This window comes from Parasteatoda tepidariorum, chromosome 3 (genome assembly GCF_982258835.1).
Source record: "Parasteatoda tepidariorum strain Cologne lab strain chromosome 3, Ptep-v5.0, whole genome shotgun sequence".
Classification (NCBI taxonomy): Eukaryota; Metazoa; Arthropoda; class Arachnida; order Araneae; family Theridiidae; genus Parasteatoda; species Parasteatoda tepidariorum.
The window spans coordinates 40,885,470-40,903,099 of record NC_141757.1 but is presented as its reverse complement, the minus strand read 5'-3'; the positions used below and the strand labels follow the sequence as shown (position 1 = coordinate 40,903,099).

The 17,630-nt window shown below is 33.0% G+C and overlaps 2 protein-coding genes across 2 annotated transcripts in view; one reads left to right on the top strand and one right to left on the bottom strand.

Moving 5' to 3' along the window:
• Positions 1 to 224: 224 nt before the first annotated feature.
• LOC122273899 (uncharacterized) lies at positions 225 to 7,554 on the bottom strand. Its single transcript, XM_043057878.3, has 5 exons — positions 7,444 to 7,554; positions 4,898 to 5,003; positions 3,293 to 3,423; positions 2,326 to 2,407; positions 225 to 497 (listed from the first exon to the last, which is right to left on the bottom strand). The coding sequence occupies exons 1-5, from the start codon at positions 7,472 to 7,474 to the stop codon at positions 365 to 367; spliced, it is 483 nt and encodes a 160-aa protein (XP_042913812.2). The 5' UTR covers positions 7,475 to 7,554; the 3' UTR covers positions 225 to 364.
• A 5,944-nt stretch (positions 7,555 to 13,498) lies between these two features.
• LOC107457268 (Golgi resident protein GCP60) overlaps positions 13,499 to 17,630 on the top strand; it is a 44,128-nt gene continuing 39,996 nt past the window's right edge. The window contains exon 1 of the mRNA XM_016075398.4: positions 13,499 to 13,714. Within this exon, the coding sequence (XP_015930884.1) occupies positions 13,531 to 13,714 (184 nt within the window). The 5' untranslated portion in view covers positions 13,499 to 13,530. The remainder of the gene's footprint in view (positions 13,715 to 17,630) is intronic.

The following is a 17,630-nucleotide window of genomic DNA, read 5'->3' as shown; positions in this document are numbered from 1 at the left end:
GATTGCCAGAAACATTAAAAAAAAAACGGTAAAGAGCGATAATGAGAAAAAACGTCAAATTTTTACCCAGCAATAAAAATGTTTTCCCATCGTCTTCAATAACATTCACTTGATTTTGGTAACGTTTCCTCATCTTTTGATTTTCATTCCTTTCAAGGATTAAAAAAAATACATTAAGCGAGATGATTATGGTGGACCAATAGCGCTGAATGATGAGTCTTATATAACTTCAACTTATTGTTTTTTATTATAATACATCTAATCAAGATATCAAAATAAACATATTTTTGATAGATTTCGTGATGAAAATTACAAATGTAATTCGATTTCAATCTTCTCTTTCCGTTGTCAATCCAAGATCTACTTATTCTTGGAATTCACACACTTTCTTTCGTAGTTCTGCAGAAGCTTTATAAGCATCTTGAAATGCTCTCTCAGTGTCTCGAGAGCATTTTGAGAAAATCTTGTCTACACATTTTTGTGCTATGTCAAAGGTTCTATGAAAGACAACAAGAAATAAAGGAGAAAAATTACAAACAAGATTTACGCTAATTGCGGAATAATTCAAATTTCATATTGAACCTTTGATTTAAATCAACGATATAAATTTCTTACGATTACTCTTGAAGTTTGCTTTAATCTTAAACACAATTTTGAATTTGATTAAAATTAGTGATTCGAATAATAAAGAACTTTTCTATTTTTTATACGTATCAATTTATTTAAATAAAATCAGACCTATATATTTATTCCTGTGTATTATTTGTCTGTTTCATTTGCTCCTCTGTCTTAAAATTAAACTTATATTTTTATTATGAAATGTTTTTTAAATATGTCTCTGAAGCATTTTAAGGACACTCAGTCCCCTGATTCTAATTTCTTATTCTATTGCCGCCATATTTCTTAATGATGTTGTACCTTGAGTTACTATGAGCTACAGCGAAATTACTGTGAAGGAATGTTGGAAAAAAATTTGATACCTAACGAAAAATTATGAAACTTGAACACTCAATCACTGATTTTAATTAACATCGCTTATTATTAAAAATAGTTATTTTTAAATTTTAAGCATAGTTTTAAATCTTATACAAATTATTTTATTTAAATTAATAACGTAATTAAGGAATATGAAAATTGGTTATCTGATAGTTGACTATCGCTTATGATTTTAATAAATAATGATTACGATTATAAGTTGATTTCAAATATTAAACATAGTTTAGAATCTGATTCAAATACTGATAATGGATTTGAATTGGTCAATACACACAAATAGGTTTATTAGTATTCAATCACAGCATCCATTGGTCTGTATCAAATTCTCTGTGTGTTATTAAAAGTTGCAAATATTTAATTGAACTTATTTCGGGAACAAATTTAGTCTTCGCTTACGCATTTTTAATGTTTTTTAACAAAGGTTAATAACTTGGTTTTCTTCAAAGTTAATAACTTGAAAGAAAATTAGCACTTAACAGAAAATTAGAAAAAATGTATCCTGTATTGCTGATATAAATAAATGATAGACGTCTCTAAAGTTTATGATTATCAATGATTTGAATAGGTATATTTTTGATGGTGATTCAATCTTAAGTAATTGCAAAATTGTTCCCGATTTCAATGAATTACGTATTTAAATATCGCTTTAATTGATGGCCTGTATCTCTTGATTGTTTTAATTTGTCTAAAATCTTCAGGTCTGTATTAAGTCTTCTGATAGGTCACATATACTTATTAACTACTCTGCCCTTTTGTAAAAAAAAAAAAAATCAGGATTGTTTGCTTTTGTTTAAAATATTTCGAATGAATTACCTCTTTAGAAAAAGATGCAACTGATAATTCCAAACATTTATTCGAATCATCTGGGAGAATTGATTCAGTTTATTTTGAGCTGTCGTTATATTTAACCCTAGCTACAAAATCAACTTGCATGCAACCAATTTGAATTTTACTAAACAATTTTCATAATTTAAAGCATATGTTTTGATATGTAAGTTTCAATACTTTTGAATCCTGCAGTTCAAATCTCATAGCGTGAAGAAAGTAACACCATTCATATAAATCTGTGGTGAAAAATATTTTTAACAAGTTTTGAAAAACTTATGAATATTTATCTACGCACTCTATTACCATCTGCAACAGACCTGTTGAATTTGATTCAAATATTTTTATGCCATATTGACAAAAATGAAATTATTTTAATTAACATGTTTAAAAGATAGTTAACTAATGAAACTACCTATCTTGAATAAATTTAAACTATCCTGAAAATGTACTAGACACTGAAATGTAAATTGATTTAAACAATATTGCACAAAAACAACTTACTGGCATATAGTAGCTTCCTCTACGTCACAATGTTTTAATTCTAACCATGTATCGAAGCTACAATTTTTATCTTTTTTCACGGCTAAATGGAAAACAAATAAACAAAATAATTAAATTAAAAAATAAATTAAAACAAATAAATCTAATAAATAAAAATAGCATTTATTGAAAATTAACGAAATATTGTAACTTTTTAAAATGCAATATTCATTTTAAAATAAACTTTTTATCTTTTTCCAGTTAAATTATTGCAAATTCTTATACCGGAGTTTAGTTTAAAATAAACTATGAAAGATGATGCGTTTATGAAAAGCTACTTGTTTTTCAAAAAAGCACAAAATTCTCGATAAAAACATAGAACAAAACAGATTAATAACCTGTTTAAAAACTAGGTATAATCAATAGAGTAGTTATTGATAAACAGGTAAAAGTCCTTTCTTCTTGACGCAATTTAAACGTGTTTAAAACATATTTTTAAAAACATTGAGTTTACGTTCTAAGTTTTTTTTAAACTTACATTTAAAAAAAACGCAACATTCATTTAAATCAAGGATGCAATTTTTCTACGTCCGAATTCAACCAGTATATTTCTTAAAATATATTAAAATGTTACATAAAAAAGTTTATTACATGCATTTACAATAATCTATGTATATTTTTGTCAATTTAACCGAATTTCACTTCGAGATCTTTTACCTACTGTATATTAATGCTTTAAAACTATTATGGACTGAGAATTTTTTGCATTCAAAAATTTTATTTGTCGTTAAAACAGCGTTTGTTCTATTCAATCAAACTATTGACTTCAGCAACAAACGTTAAAGTATCACAAATTTTAAATTTATTGACTTTGGTGATGGCAATTTTTAATAAATCTAAAAGAATAAAAAATAATACAAATTTGTAATAAACTCAAATATTGATAAGAAATGATGAACATTTTCTGATGAACTCTAAAAAAATTTACCTTCATTAGCTGCTGAGCCTTCTGTACAAAGATCAATTTCTATGACAAATTCTTTTAACGCTATTTCGGCAAATCCGGTATGGCAAACCATTGAAGCTTTGAGATCACATTTTGTCATATTTGGAGTGGTACTACAAATGTATAGATTGAATCATTCCTCCAAAATTTGAAATTCTTTTGATTTATTAATACTGTACTGCATCATTAATACTGTACTGTAATTCTGTATCATCCATTATTGATGCAAAACGTCTAGAGGGTGATTATAATTTGACATTTAAAAATCTAAAAAAAAAAATTATCATTTGTCAGAGTGGCTGCTGTACCCTCTGTACAAACATCAATTTCTGTGGCTAAGGCTTTTACCGCTATTTCAGAAAATCCAGTATGGCAAACCAAAGCAGCTTCGATATCACATCTTGTTTTTGCGGAACATGAGCTTTTACGAAATAAGAAAAAAAATATCGCAAAAGAAAAAAATAATTCCGAATTTTAGTAATAGATGGCGCCTTATTAATCATTATGTTAATGATTAATAAGGCACGAGTTAATTTTTAAAGGGAATAAAGCTTCTTATCAGGTAATATTTTATTGCTTCAGTTTCTTGGAATTATTTAGTTAACACTATGTTAATGGTTTTCGTTATAAGTGACAAAATCCAAGTAAATGTAATAAAGAGCATTAGAATTTCATTAGTTTGAATTAAAATTTCTCTGTCCGCTTAAGCTCTAAACCATTTACGTTATGACTATTTAAGTGTTAAATTATATGTTAATTGGTTTAAAATTTCCCTGTTAGCCCTATGTAATTTTAAGGCCGTATTTATAAACCTATTTATAAGAGACTTTGAGAAAATATCTTTAGAACCCCCTCTTTTTATCGAAACAAATCAGCCCCCACTTTCACATCAAATTGTATTTTTTGTGTTGTTCCCATACATATGATTACTTTACAAGTATTTAAAATTCCTTTTAGATGGTAGCACAATGAACAAAAATAACTTATTGCCTTCATACAATGAAGTTCTCCACAAAAACAAATAAGGATGGGTAAGCGACATATCAGCAATGGGATGCATCGTAAGCTAAAGGTGCTAGATTTTGAGGAATTACTTCACACGGTTGCAGTTTAAATTATTTAAAGATAATTCAGGTAACTACCTGGATTATCATTCAAAGCATAAAGACTCTTCTCTTTTAGGCCAGGAAAATTAACAATACAAAAGTGTTTCATATTGGATTAATCAAAAAGAAAGTTCTGTTGTTGATTTTAGGTGAAAAAAATCAATTTTGCAAATATAGTCAATTATTTGGACTCTCTTTCTTCGTGAGAAAATTATTTAGTTGTCGCAATTATCGACCTACGCTATCATAGTGGTTGTTCCCTAATTGGAAGGAAGTGATTCTCGGTTCTTCATTTTATAGCAAGATGGTGCTCCAACATATTTGCATCAAAATGTACTCCAGTTAATCAATGATAGTCTAGCTCATCTCTAGATTAACTTTGGTAGAATGAAAAGAACTGCGAAAACAGTTCTGAGGGTTGGCGAACATGTTGAGCAGGGGTGGTAGCTACCTAATAAATTTATAATAATGTTTCACTTACTAACAATATTCGTAGTCTCCGTCATTATGTTTAAACCATTCGGAATAACAAGCGTTTCTGGAATCATCAAAGCACTTAAAATCACATGTAGCTAAGCTAGCTAAAACTAAAAGTATATTGAAAAGTGTATTAAATAATAATGAATTTTTGTTACATAAAATATTACTTTAAAATATAATTGCACAGACATTAATTTGTTTTCAATGTCAACATTGTTAACACACAGGTATAATTAAGTTTGAATTCAGTCCAATTAAACTTAAATAAAAGTGTCTGTTTTACTCTCAGGAATGTAATTTATGGCTTTAACATTTTTGAGTTATTTAGCGTATTAGGTAAAAAATTTCCATGCATAACATTACTACATACAATATCATTATATAGAACTATTTGTTTTGCAAGATATGAAGAAGGTGGGTAGTGAGTATAAATGTTTCAAGTTACGTTAATCTCTCGCTTGCCAATCTAATGGTTTGTAGCAATGAATATGAGCATTAAACATCCTTTAAACTGAAGATTGAAAACATTTTAGCAAAAATGTTCATAAAAATATAATTGTTTTCAATAAACGCGGAAATCGATGTTATACACGGAGAATTTACCGTGTTTCTAGCTGTATGGCAGAGAACACCAAAATGCTTGGTAATTTTTACTAAAGCTCTTTGTTTATGATTTTGGTAAAATTAATAATAGAATTTGGTTTCATTATATGTGATAAAATGTGGTAAAGTTTTGTAATTTTATTATGACACATTAGAGCATTATATAAAAACATTCGATCAAATTTACGTTTCAGTTTGTATTGTTTACTGCATATGTGAGAATACGAACTATAATTTACAAAGCAGAATTTTAAGTAAACCGTTACTAAACTGCTGTTTGTAGAAAATGCAACACCATGAAGGAATCATCAGAATCAAATGAAATTCGCAGCAAATGTCAATTATAGGATATTATGCAAATTAATAAAGTTTCAGAGCCATCGCGCGTGCGTGACGCGCGCAGCGCCCTCTGAATTGATGCTGAAAGCGTATAAATAAAGTGCTGTAGCGGGACGTTGAAAATAGTCTATGATTATTTGTTAGTGGCAAACGTTTAGTGAGACCTGAGTATGCCTCCACGACGGAAGAATAAGAAATTCAAGCAACTTACGGAGTTTGAACGAGGGAGGATAATCGGCCTTCGAGAAGGAGGATTTTCCTATCGCGCAATAGCAGCTCGTATGCAGCGGAACAGTTCCACAGTGATGCGAGTTTGGAAGCAGTGGACCGACGAGCACCGAACAACTCGAAAAACAGGCACAGGACGACAGAAGGTGACGTCAGAGCGCGATGATCGACACCTGCTCCGCATGGCGGTGAATGATCGCACAGCTTCCTCCAGGCAGCTGGCAGCACATTGGTCTACTGCTACAGGTGTACAATTGTCGGCTTCGTCAATTCGTCGTCGTCTGCTGCGCCGTGGATTGCGTGCAAGGGTGCCATTATACAGGATTCCCCTCACGGCGGATCATCGACGGCTGCGTCGGCAGTGGGCTCTTGAGCACAGAGACTGGCGAGCTGATTGGCACCAAGTTGTCTTTTCAGATGAATCACGCTTCAATTTGTGGACCCATGATGGCCGTGTTCGTGTTAGACGTTATGCCGGTCAACGCTGCCTTCCTGAGTGTATTATTGAACGACATAGTGGTCGAACACCCGGAGTTATGGTCTGGGGTGCGATTTCGTATCATGGACGATCCAATTTGATACGAATTGAGGGTAATCTCAATAGCAACAGATACGTCCGTGAAGTGCTACAGCCCGAAGTCGTTCCTTTCCTTCAAGGCATCCCTGGAGCTATCTTTCAGCAGGATAATGCACGCCCACATGTTGCGCGGACTGTTAGAGACTTCTGTTCAGCACAACGCATGCAACTTCTTCCTTGGCCTGCTTATTCGCCGGATATGTCGCCTATTGAGCACGTGTGGGATATGGTTGGTCGGCGTCTCACTCGTGATCCGCGTCCTGCAGTTTCCAAAGACGAACTTTGGTTGCGCATACAAGCGATATGGAATTCTCTTCCTCAAGCAGATATTCAACATCTGTTTGACTCCATGCCACGTCGTATAGCAGCACTTATTGCAGCGCGTGGTGGCTGCACCAAATACTGATTTCGGACGCTTAATTTGTTTCTTTTGTTTTGAAAATTTCATCATTTATTTGTATCAGTACAAGTCGTTTCTGCATTAAATTTCATTTGATTCTGATGATTCTTTCATGGTGTTGCATTTTCTACAAACAGCAGTTTATATTAACGGAATTGGTTCAAATAACGTATATTTTGGTTTTTAATGCCTAATTTAAGTTTCTTTTTCCTCAGAAATATCATTACCATGCAATACGATAATTGTTTCTTGAATTTTTCTTTCTTCGCAGTGTATCTACAATTAACTGATTTTTTTTTTTTTTTTAGTTAAGTATCATTAAAACGCAGGAAAAATCATACCGCTTAAATTGAAAGTGATACCCTTTGTAATTTAAAGATTTAAAAACAAATATACTTACAGCATAAAATAATTGCACTAGTGAGCTTCATGTTATTCCACTTTAGTTATGGTATTGATTTTACTAACTTGACTCATTTTAAGTAAGATCGCGTGGGAAGTAATCAGGTGTTATCAGAAATATATCAAACAGGTGATATATTTTTTAAATATTTGCAGTAAATAAAGAAATTTTCAAGGTTATTAAAAAGTTATATTTTTATCAAAATGACGAAAAAAACACGAAATGATAAATAATATTGCGTAAGCAAACAGAGAATTGAAATTCCCTGTTTTCGTTTCGTCGTTTCCGGTGTTTAACGTTCTGACTCCTAAACAAACAGGAAAATTTCTAGTGTTCCTAATATTTATTTAAAGTCAATGATCTGAAATGTTTTAGTATTTATTTGAAAAATGTGCTTAAAAGCCATTCAAAAATTAATTACTTAAATGCTGTTTCTTTCATCGAACATAATATCTTGAATTATGGCTGGGTGGCGCAGTTGGTTTGTCGTCGGCCTTCTGAGCCCAAGTCTGCGGGTTCGGTCCCCGGCCCAGACACCGGATTTTCGGGATGCAGAAAGTCCTCAGCGGCCATGTCGTATGATTATGCGGCATGTAAAAGATCCCTGGAGTGCCTTATTGGCTCTTGGCATTTCCGGCAAAATTAAATTCCTAGTGCACTTTAGCATCCAAATAGAGTCTCGGTGCTGCCATCTAGTGTGACAGAAACTAGACGTCCAAATTAACATGACCAACGGTATCTCACCCATTGTGGTGGTCCTGAAAGAGTGGATACCACCTCTGGAGAATGCACTAGGTCTGTTTATCGGCAAGACTGATTGTGCAGCTCATTAAAAATAAAATAAAATTAAAAAAAATTAAAAAATTTATAATATCTTGAATTTTGAGTGAACTAATATTTGAATTATTCCTGTTAATGTTAAGTGTATGTACTAAACTTAAATATAGTGTTACCGTTGAGTTGCAAAGTGTTTAAAAGGAGTGAGAGGAGTGATGATGATTGATAAATAAAGCTGTTGCAATTAGGCTAACCATTCAAGATTTTCATCTTCACACTGAGAAAGAAAGTATGGTCAAAACTACAAGAGTATGTTACAGTTAACTGTTCTTCTAGCTCCATAAAAGCACCAAAAAGTTTGGCAATTTTTCGCAAAGTACTTTGGTAATTATTTTGTCAAAATTAACAGTGAGACACGATTTTAAATTATGTGGCCAAATTTGGTAATTTTATCATGATACCTTAGAGAAGTGGTCTCCAACCAATGGGCTGTTGATCGGCTACCGGGGATTGCGGTTTATCATACCGAAATATTGCTGAGAGCGTTAGTCGAGATCCCATGATTGTTTGCAGAATATGGAATCGATGAATTCATACCGGTCATATGAAACGCCGAGCAGAATCTCAGCGGCCCCCCATCACAACCGAGAAGGCAGGCATGTTATTCACATAGTCTTAAGGGATCGTACAGCTACGTCATGAACCCTGAGTCAACAAATGATGCCATTTGCAGTACAACAAGTGTTTACACGAACAGTTTGACTACGTTTGCAGCAGCATGGACTGCCAGCACTGCGACCATGGCTTTGGCTACCCTTGGCGCTGCATCACAGGCAGGAGCACCTCCAAAAGTGCGATCAACGACGAACCTGGACGCAGGAATGGCATGATGTCGTCTTTTCAGACGAATCCAGGTTCTGTATACAGCATCATGATGGTCGCATCCGTGTTTGGTGACATCGCGGAGAACGCCCATTGGCAGCTTTCATTCGACATCGTCATACTGGCCCATCACCTGGAGTAATTGTATGGGATGCCATTGGATACATGTCTCGATCACCTCTTTTTCGCATTGCCGGCGCTTTGAACAGCAGTCGTTAAATTTCTGATGTGTTAGTGCCAGTTGCTCTGCCTTATATTCGTGGCCTCCGTAACGCTGAATTGAGCAGGACAATGCATGACCGCATATTGCCCGCACTGTCCTGACCTTGCTTGACACAGAACATGTTCGCGTATTGCCCTGAGCAGCACGTTCTCTTGATCTCTCACCAATTGAAAACATCTGGTCAATGATTGCTGAACAACTGGCACTCCACCACTCATCAGTCACTACGGTCGATGAATTGTGGCATAATGTTAAAACTGCATGGAATGCTCTACCCGTCCATGCCATCCAATCTCTGTTCGGCTCAATGCCCAGGAAAATAACTGCTGTTATTACTGCCAGGGGAGGCTGCTCAGAGTACTGATTCCTCAGGATCTATTCCTCCAAATATCCTGAAAATTTAATCACTTACGTCCAACTATAATGTATGTGCCCAAAAAATATCATTCTGTTATTTGCATTCCTTCCTTTTGTAGCAGTTTTAACGGCTAGTAGTGTATATAAACATCACCAAATTTAACATCAACGTGTAGTAACCAATCACAGAAAGCATGGCAAAGAAGCATATATATAAAAAGTGCCCGATAGGGAATCGATGAACATTGTAATCGTTGGCATAATGTGGAAACGAAGCAATTTATACGACATGAGAAAGAACATGATCATTGTATTTCCTGTTATTGATGTAAACATTTTTGAAACAGTTAATTTTGAAAACTATTCGCGTGTCGCCATGGTATAAGTATACCGTGTTTGGCAAAATGGCCCTATCCAACATCAGTGATGCAGCAAATGTGGAGCACTAGTACCACGGGTTATAGATGGTAGAGGTGAACAACGAATAAATGTACAACCAAATGATCACCCAGATGAACCTAGAACTATCAAAACTTGGTTTCCTCAAGGGCGGTTCAGCGAGCATCGCTGCACATGGGGCTCAATAGCAGACGCCTGGTTTATGCACCTCTGTTGCTGTTCATCGAGGACGAAGGCTGGAATTTTCATGCCAGTATTACATTCTGATGTCCACTGAGTGATAACAAGTGGCTTTTACTGCTGAATCACGTTTTATGCTCCATCGAATAGGTGAGCGTTCGTTTCCACAGCATGAAAAGTTTGAATGCAAATACCCTGCAATGATTGCCTAAAGAGTTCAATCTAGAGAAGGGGGCCTTATGATTTGAGGAATATGTTTCGTCGCATTCTCTGGATGCAGTGATCATTCTAGAAGGCGCTACTCACAAAGACAAGTACGTTTTTGTTCCTTTGGGCCATGTCAACCTCTACATGAAATTTTTTCCCCTCAGAATAATTGTCAAAAGATACAGAATAAAAACTGACCTCAAATAAAACTCAAAGGACTTCGAATCAAATAATTAAGAAAACTCTACTATTACGTTTAGTAGAAGGAAGATTTATTATCTCAACAACAAAATTATAGCATCGCCGCTCCGAAAGACAAATCTCTTACTCAAAAACTATTTACATTCTAAATAGGCACCATAGCAACCACAAAACTCTTCTCGTTACCATCTATAAACTGATATATAATAAATAAACCATTTAACAAAAATTACGATGGACATAAGCATATGATATTTTACAATAATGACATCTACCAGCAGGACAATTCGCAATCGCAACGAACTATAGAAGGCGTTGTTGTATGAGACTAATACCTGCGATTTCGATATGAACAGTCATTCATTTACTCTGGAGACGTCTTTAACGTAGCGTGTAAGATTGTAACGTTCCTTCTTTATCGTGGCTTATTAAATTAAAAAAAGAAAAATGTTTGATATCCTTTCTTATGCAAACGAAAACAAAATGGTATCTCCTTTTATTAGAGAAGGAATATCCAAAACACATCGGAAAAATATTTGTACATAAACAGAAAAAAATATGTACATTCTTATAAGAGTTGAAACCTAATGCCCGAGAAATAATTTTACTGAATTTAATGATATAACATGAAAGGCCCATTTAAGTTTTACATTCCATAGTTTTAAGAATCATATTACTTCAAAAATTAAAATGAACAAAAAGTATACAAAAGCCTCATAATATTATGAGATTTAATTTTGTAAAAAGAGTTTCTTGACAGCAATTTTTATCAAAAAATTTCAAGTTTCAATAAAAATCATTATTTAGAAACTAAAAAACGTAAAATAAGGAATTCTGACGAAACAAAAACAAAGAAAAACAATTCTTTTTTGTCGCCATTTCTTAGTGCTACGAAAATTCATCTTTGGGATTTGCCAAAAACAAAACAAGAAGCAATTTTAATTTTAAAGGAGCGAAATATTTTACCGCAAAAATGAAAATGCATTAATTCCCACGACATGAAACTTTATCTTGGTAAACGTCCGTTTCGGAAATGTTATTTCATTTGGAATCTTATTTATCAGAGTTCATATGGCGATATGATTGTTTTGAATCTATGCTAAACTCTATATCGGCTCATTTTTTATCGAAATCCGATTGACTATTTCGATTTTAAATAAAGTGTTTTATTTTATGATTTGTCGCAAAAATTTTAAGCATAGATTGGCGGCACTTAAAAACCGCCAAATCTGTAGCGGCGGTGGCGTTAATACGTAAGTACCGAATTCGTATTCCATACTTTTCTGAATCATATTACTTGAAACATTAGAATATATAAAAAGTATACATAAACACATAATGTTATATCATTTAATTCTTCAAAGAAAGTTTCTTGACAATACTTTTTATCAAAAAATTATAAACTAAAAAACGGAAAATAAAGAATTCTTAGGATAAAAAACAATTCTAAGAATTCTTCACATTGAAATAAAAACTTTCATATTGTTTATTTTTTTATTATTCCTATAGTTCTTAATCAGACGTAAAAAACCATTCTGTAGAGAACTATCATCAAATAAGAAAAAAAAAATATTTACAAGCAAATTTTTTATTATAAAAATTACAACACTCACTTCTTTTATAAATCCGTGGAATTCCAGATAAAATGTTCTTCTTTTGAAAATGTTATTTTCAAATAATACATGCCTAGATTATCCCTTCATTACTTTTAGATAACATATACTACACAGCAAAATTTTATAATTGTAAGATCTTGATATGAATTTGAATAAGTAGCTAAAAACAGAATAACTGAATTCTAATTGAAATTATTCTTTCAAAACTAAAAAATACTTACCAAGAAAACGATAAAAATTAATTAAGAATCAGCACAAATGGCACTATTTCAAGTAATTTGGATAATTTTTATTGTTGTTTTCCGAATTATATGGATACAAAAATATATACTATTCTATAACGAAGAAGAATACTCTATAACTATTACAGTTTTGTACGTTCTGAATTCACAATTATTTATCGGAATAACGAAAGCAATGTTGACGTCACTTTAATTTGTAATGAATTGAAGACAGAAGAACTGCATTTTGCCTTAATACACACATCTGCAACAGTATGCAATAGAGAAATCGGAAGTTATCAGTTGCAAGTTTGTTGATAATAGAAGTTTAAAATTATTGAGAAATTTTTCTTCAAATGTTCGGCGTGTTCTGGGTGTGAAAGATATCTCAATATTCTGGAGATTTTTTTCAAGTTCTTCGGCGTTTCCTTAGGGAAATTTTGATTTTTATTTACTGCTAAGAAGATGGCGTCTGACTCTACCAATGATTTTGATGGAACTAAATGAAAACGTGATAAATTAATGTCTGATATTTACAGGCTCCCGCTAGAGGGCGTACTCGAGCGTTGCGATCGCGAATATGACGTATCGTGCAGCTCACAGTATATGTGAGTAGTTTGAAGAACACCAGGATGAGTTTACCGTATTCCTATAGCCATCAAATATTCCCAACCTAAACATGATTGAGAATCTGTGGAAATCAACAATTAACTTTACTCATGGCACTTGTGGGGTCGGAGTCTAGGGCTGAGGACTCATATGGAGCCCTAATTTTAATACATATCGAAACTAAAGAAATATTAAGTTACCAGATATTAAATGACAATTATTTATAATAGTGTGCTATTATTTATCTTCAGTTCTCTATCCATTCCTATAATCCACATGCGTTGACATACTTAAACTAATGAAATTAAGCGCCATCTATAAATTATGCTAGCAGAGTTTTAAAAAATGTGTCCTAATGATTACATTGAAAAATTCCCTTGATGGCAACAAAACACAAACAGTTAAAGAAAAAATGGATGCCTCCGTAAATGGAGATCCTGTTAATGTCTGTGTTCAAAATAATATAAATTCCATTGAAAAAGATACATTAAATTCTATTTCACCCTCAAATGACAGCGAAAGCTCTGACGAATTCTTAGAGACATGGGGTTTTAATACTGATGAATTGTATTCATTAGCTACTAAATTTCTAAAAGGTTTGTTTACATTATTAACTGTGATGTGGAGTTTTTTATTTTTCAGTGTAGCTTGTTTCTTAATTAATAATTTAACTTGCATTAAGTCTAATAAATAGTTTAATAAATTCCGGTATTGGTGCTTGTTTTAATTTTGCATGCGATATTTCTTCTGAATTATTTATGTATAAAAATTGTAATTAATAAGTATTTTATCACTGAAAAATTAGTTCTGTGTGAAACATAATTTTATATTAATTGCTTTAAAAGAAGGCTTGTTTATTACCACTGTCATATATTTAAATGTAATTCTCAATGTAGAATTTGTTTCAAGTTCTTTTATTATTGCCTGCAAACTATTTCATTATGAGAGAAGTAAACAGTAAAATGTTATGCCGTATTGTATGTAGTATAGTTTGTCTAAAGGTAAGAACTCCCCTAGCCATTCGTCTGGACCCATGTCGGTGACTAGGGTAATAAGGTTTAACTATTTCAAGTAGGGGTGTGGGGTGACAGGTATTGGCTCGGGTCTGCGAAAGAAAGGGAATCTTTCTCTTCGATCTATTGTGTCAGTCCGAGAGTGAAGAGAAGCTACCCTCCTTGAAATGCACTATTCTTGTTTCCATAACAGCGGACGGCCTCAGATTTTGTGGCGGGGAGAGTTCTTATCCTAGACAAACTATAAATGCGCTTGAATCCATCCAAATCTCTGGTAAACATATTACAGCTATAATCATCCATACAAATTTCTGATAAATATGTTACTGCTCTAATCTAAAACTTTTTCTAAATGCTCAAGATATATTAATTAAATTTATCAGTTGTCTAATCATTCTTATGATTATTTGTAATGCACAAAAAACTTTTGAAATAGTACCACTTTTATCTTTGATTATTAGCTTTCAGTTTTTCATGCCAAAAAATAAATCTGCCAAATGATTAACTCGCTTGTTTACAAGTTGATTTGTCATTATCAGAAGAAGATATTTGCAGATATGTGTTTCATTTACTCTTTGTAGAATTATTGCTTGCAGTCATACTAAGTTCAATTGATCTTCTTCTACTTGAAAATGTATAATAATAATGACACATAATAGTTTTGAAAAACTCAGTATAAGGAAACCTCTAAATTCCTGTTATGAAACATTTGTTCATTACTTAAATATTTTTTTCTTAGTAAATGTGAATGAATAACTACAATATATCATGATATTGTTGTGCTTAATATTAAAAATTTGTTCTATTTTAATGTCAGAAGCTTATAACAAGAAGCAGCTCTCTGTAACTGTCCTTAACTGGAGCTCTTTGTTCTGCGAAGCATTTCCCAGTGCTACAAGATGAGCAGAGCATGTTCAAAGTATAGGAAATAGCAAATATATTTTAAAGCTTTAAATAAAAAATGTTTTTATTGTAAAGAATCGGAAAAATGTTAAAAATGTTTCATTGGTATCACTCTTGGTGTGTTAAAAAAAATCCCTGGAACTGTGATGATTTTGTTCATCACCGTTCCAGGGAAACATTTAGCAGTATAATAAAAATATCACCATTAATGTATCAGTTTTGTGTTATTCTCCAAAACCAATTTGTGTAAAAAATATGTAATTAACAGCCAGTTAATTAACTGTTCGAATGTTAACCAAATAGATCAAAACAATCTTGTCACTTTCATAAAATTCATGCGTTATTCAAACCAGGTAAAAAAAAAATATTTAAAAATCTAGTTTAATTATGCCAAAATAGAGTAACACATTGTAGATTTGTACCATTTACTTTGAATTTATTTTTATCAGGGTTGGAGTTTTTGCCGGCAAAAAGGGGTTTTTGCCAGGACAGTGGTAAAAACCGACAAAAACCAAATTATCAAAATTGCTGATTAAATATTATTACAAAATACTTGAAAAAAACTTAAATCAATCATAAGGAATAATAATTTTGATACATTACATGAGAAAATTTTTTTAAAAAGATTAAAAGTATTTGACCTCTTTTCATTTTAGAATCCTTAAATAAATGTTTTGTTTTTTTTTTACAAATTGTATTTTTTTTTACTTCTTCATAATAACTTTTGGTATGCATTATTTTACATTATATCACTCTTACATATCCATATATGGTGTAAATTGTTAGAAGATGACAATTTACAGTCTTATGAAATACAAGTAAAAAAAAGATTTGTGCATTCAATTTTACCTTGGCACCTTCTTGCTTATTTATTACACCCACAATATAAAGGGCAGCTTCTCAGCAATGTACAGAAAGAGAAGGCCGGAGAATTTCTTGCAGGAATAAATCCATTTGTTTTATATCTCTTGAATTTTGAATTACAAGAAAAACCATTCAATAAAACATTATTCTCAGAGCAAAGTTATAGCCACAATTGATGCTAGCAAATGGTGGAGTGTACAAAATTCTTGTGATATTTCCAGAGAATTTTGTGAATTGATGAATCTTGTGAATCTCATTTACACTCATGTCCTTCTAGTAGTGCTGCCATTGAAAGATTGTTTTCGAATATTTTTATTTGTACATTCTAAAATTCGGAATAGGTTGACTGTAAATAATGTTTCAAAACTAGTGTTCTGTTATGCTATGCTGAGACAGCACAAATTATATTGTGATGATGAATGAAGTATTGAATTTGCGCAAATTTGAAAATTACATTGATACTTGTATATTTTAATTAACCACACATGTTAATAGATATTTTATGCTTTAAATTATAGTTATATTAATTTTAAATAAGTTCATTTCACTGGAAAAAAGAGAATAATCACCAATTTTCTGATCAATAATGCTTTAAACTACTAAAATGATATATTAATACATTATGATTTAATTATGGAATAATAAATCATCAATTTTGTTAATTTTTTTTTTAATTATATATACGTATTTATAATATATACACTGGTTATCATAAATTAAGGAAAAATCACAAAAATAGCGATAACTCTTTCAAAAGTAAGCCAAACCGTGCAAAATTTGCATATGTTGTCCACTAAGAGTAGCTGAGTAAAATTGCAATATGCAAATTAGTGGCGCTGCACTCGGCTTACGTCATCTGCCTGGAGCATAAAAGTCCAAGTTTGAGAGAAAGCACACAAATTTTACTGTGATTGCGACATTGAAAATCTGAGATAGCCAATTCGTAATAATGACCTCTAGGCATCATTTGCCTGAAGAACTACGATGGAGAGCCATCGGGAGACTAGAGGCAGGGCAGAGTCAATCAGAAGTGGCCAGATGGCTAAATGTGAGTCCATCTGTGGTTCATAGACTTTGGAGGCAATTTCAAACCACAGATTCGGCATCTAGGAGGTTCAGTCAAGGACGGCCAACTGTTACGACCAGTGCCGATGACCGATATTTGACATTAAGTGCACGCAGGAATAGAACCGCTACTCCGACACATCTTAGATCCTCTCTTGCTGCAGCCACCGGAAGGTTGGTGTCAACGTCAACTGTGCGCAGAAGGCTCCACGAAGGTGGTCTGTATGCGAGGCGACCAGCCATTTGCGTGCCGCTCACATCACGCCATAGGAGAGACCGTTTGCAGTGGGCCCGACAACATGTCCACTGGACGTCAGATCAATGGAGGCCTGTTCTCTTTACGGATGAGTCCAGGTTTAGTCTAGAAAGTGACAGTAGACGTTATTTGATATGGAGAGAACCTGGGACCCGTTATCATCCATCAAACATCCGTGAAAGAGATGCATACGGAAGAGGCAGTGTCTGTGTTTGGGGAGGCATATCCTTAGGAGGGCGCACATACCTCCATGTCTTTCCAAGGGGAACCGTGAATGCTCAGGTTTATCGAGACAACATCCTTGATGCTTATGTGCGCCCATATGCCGGGGCAATTGGTGATTGCTTCCTGTTACAGGACGATAATGCAAGACCACACAGAGCTCGCATTGTTGATGATTATCTTCAACAG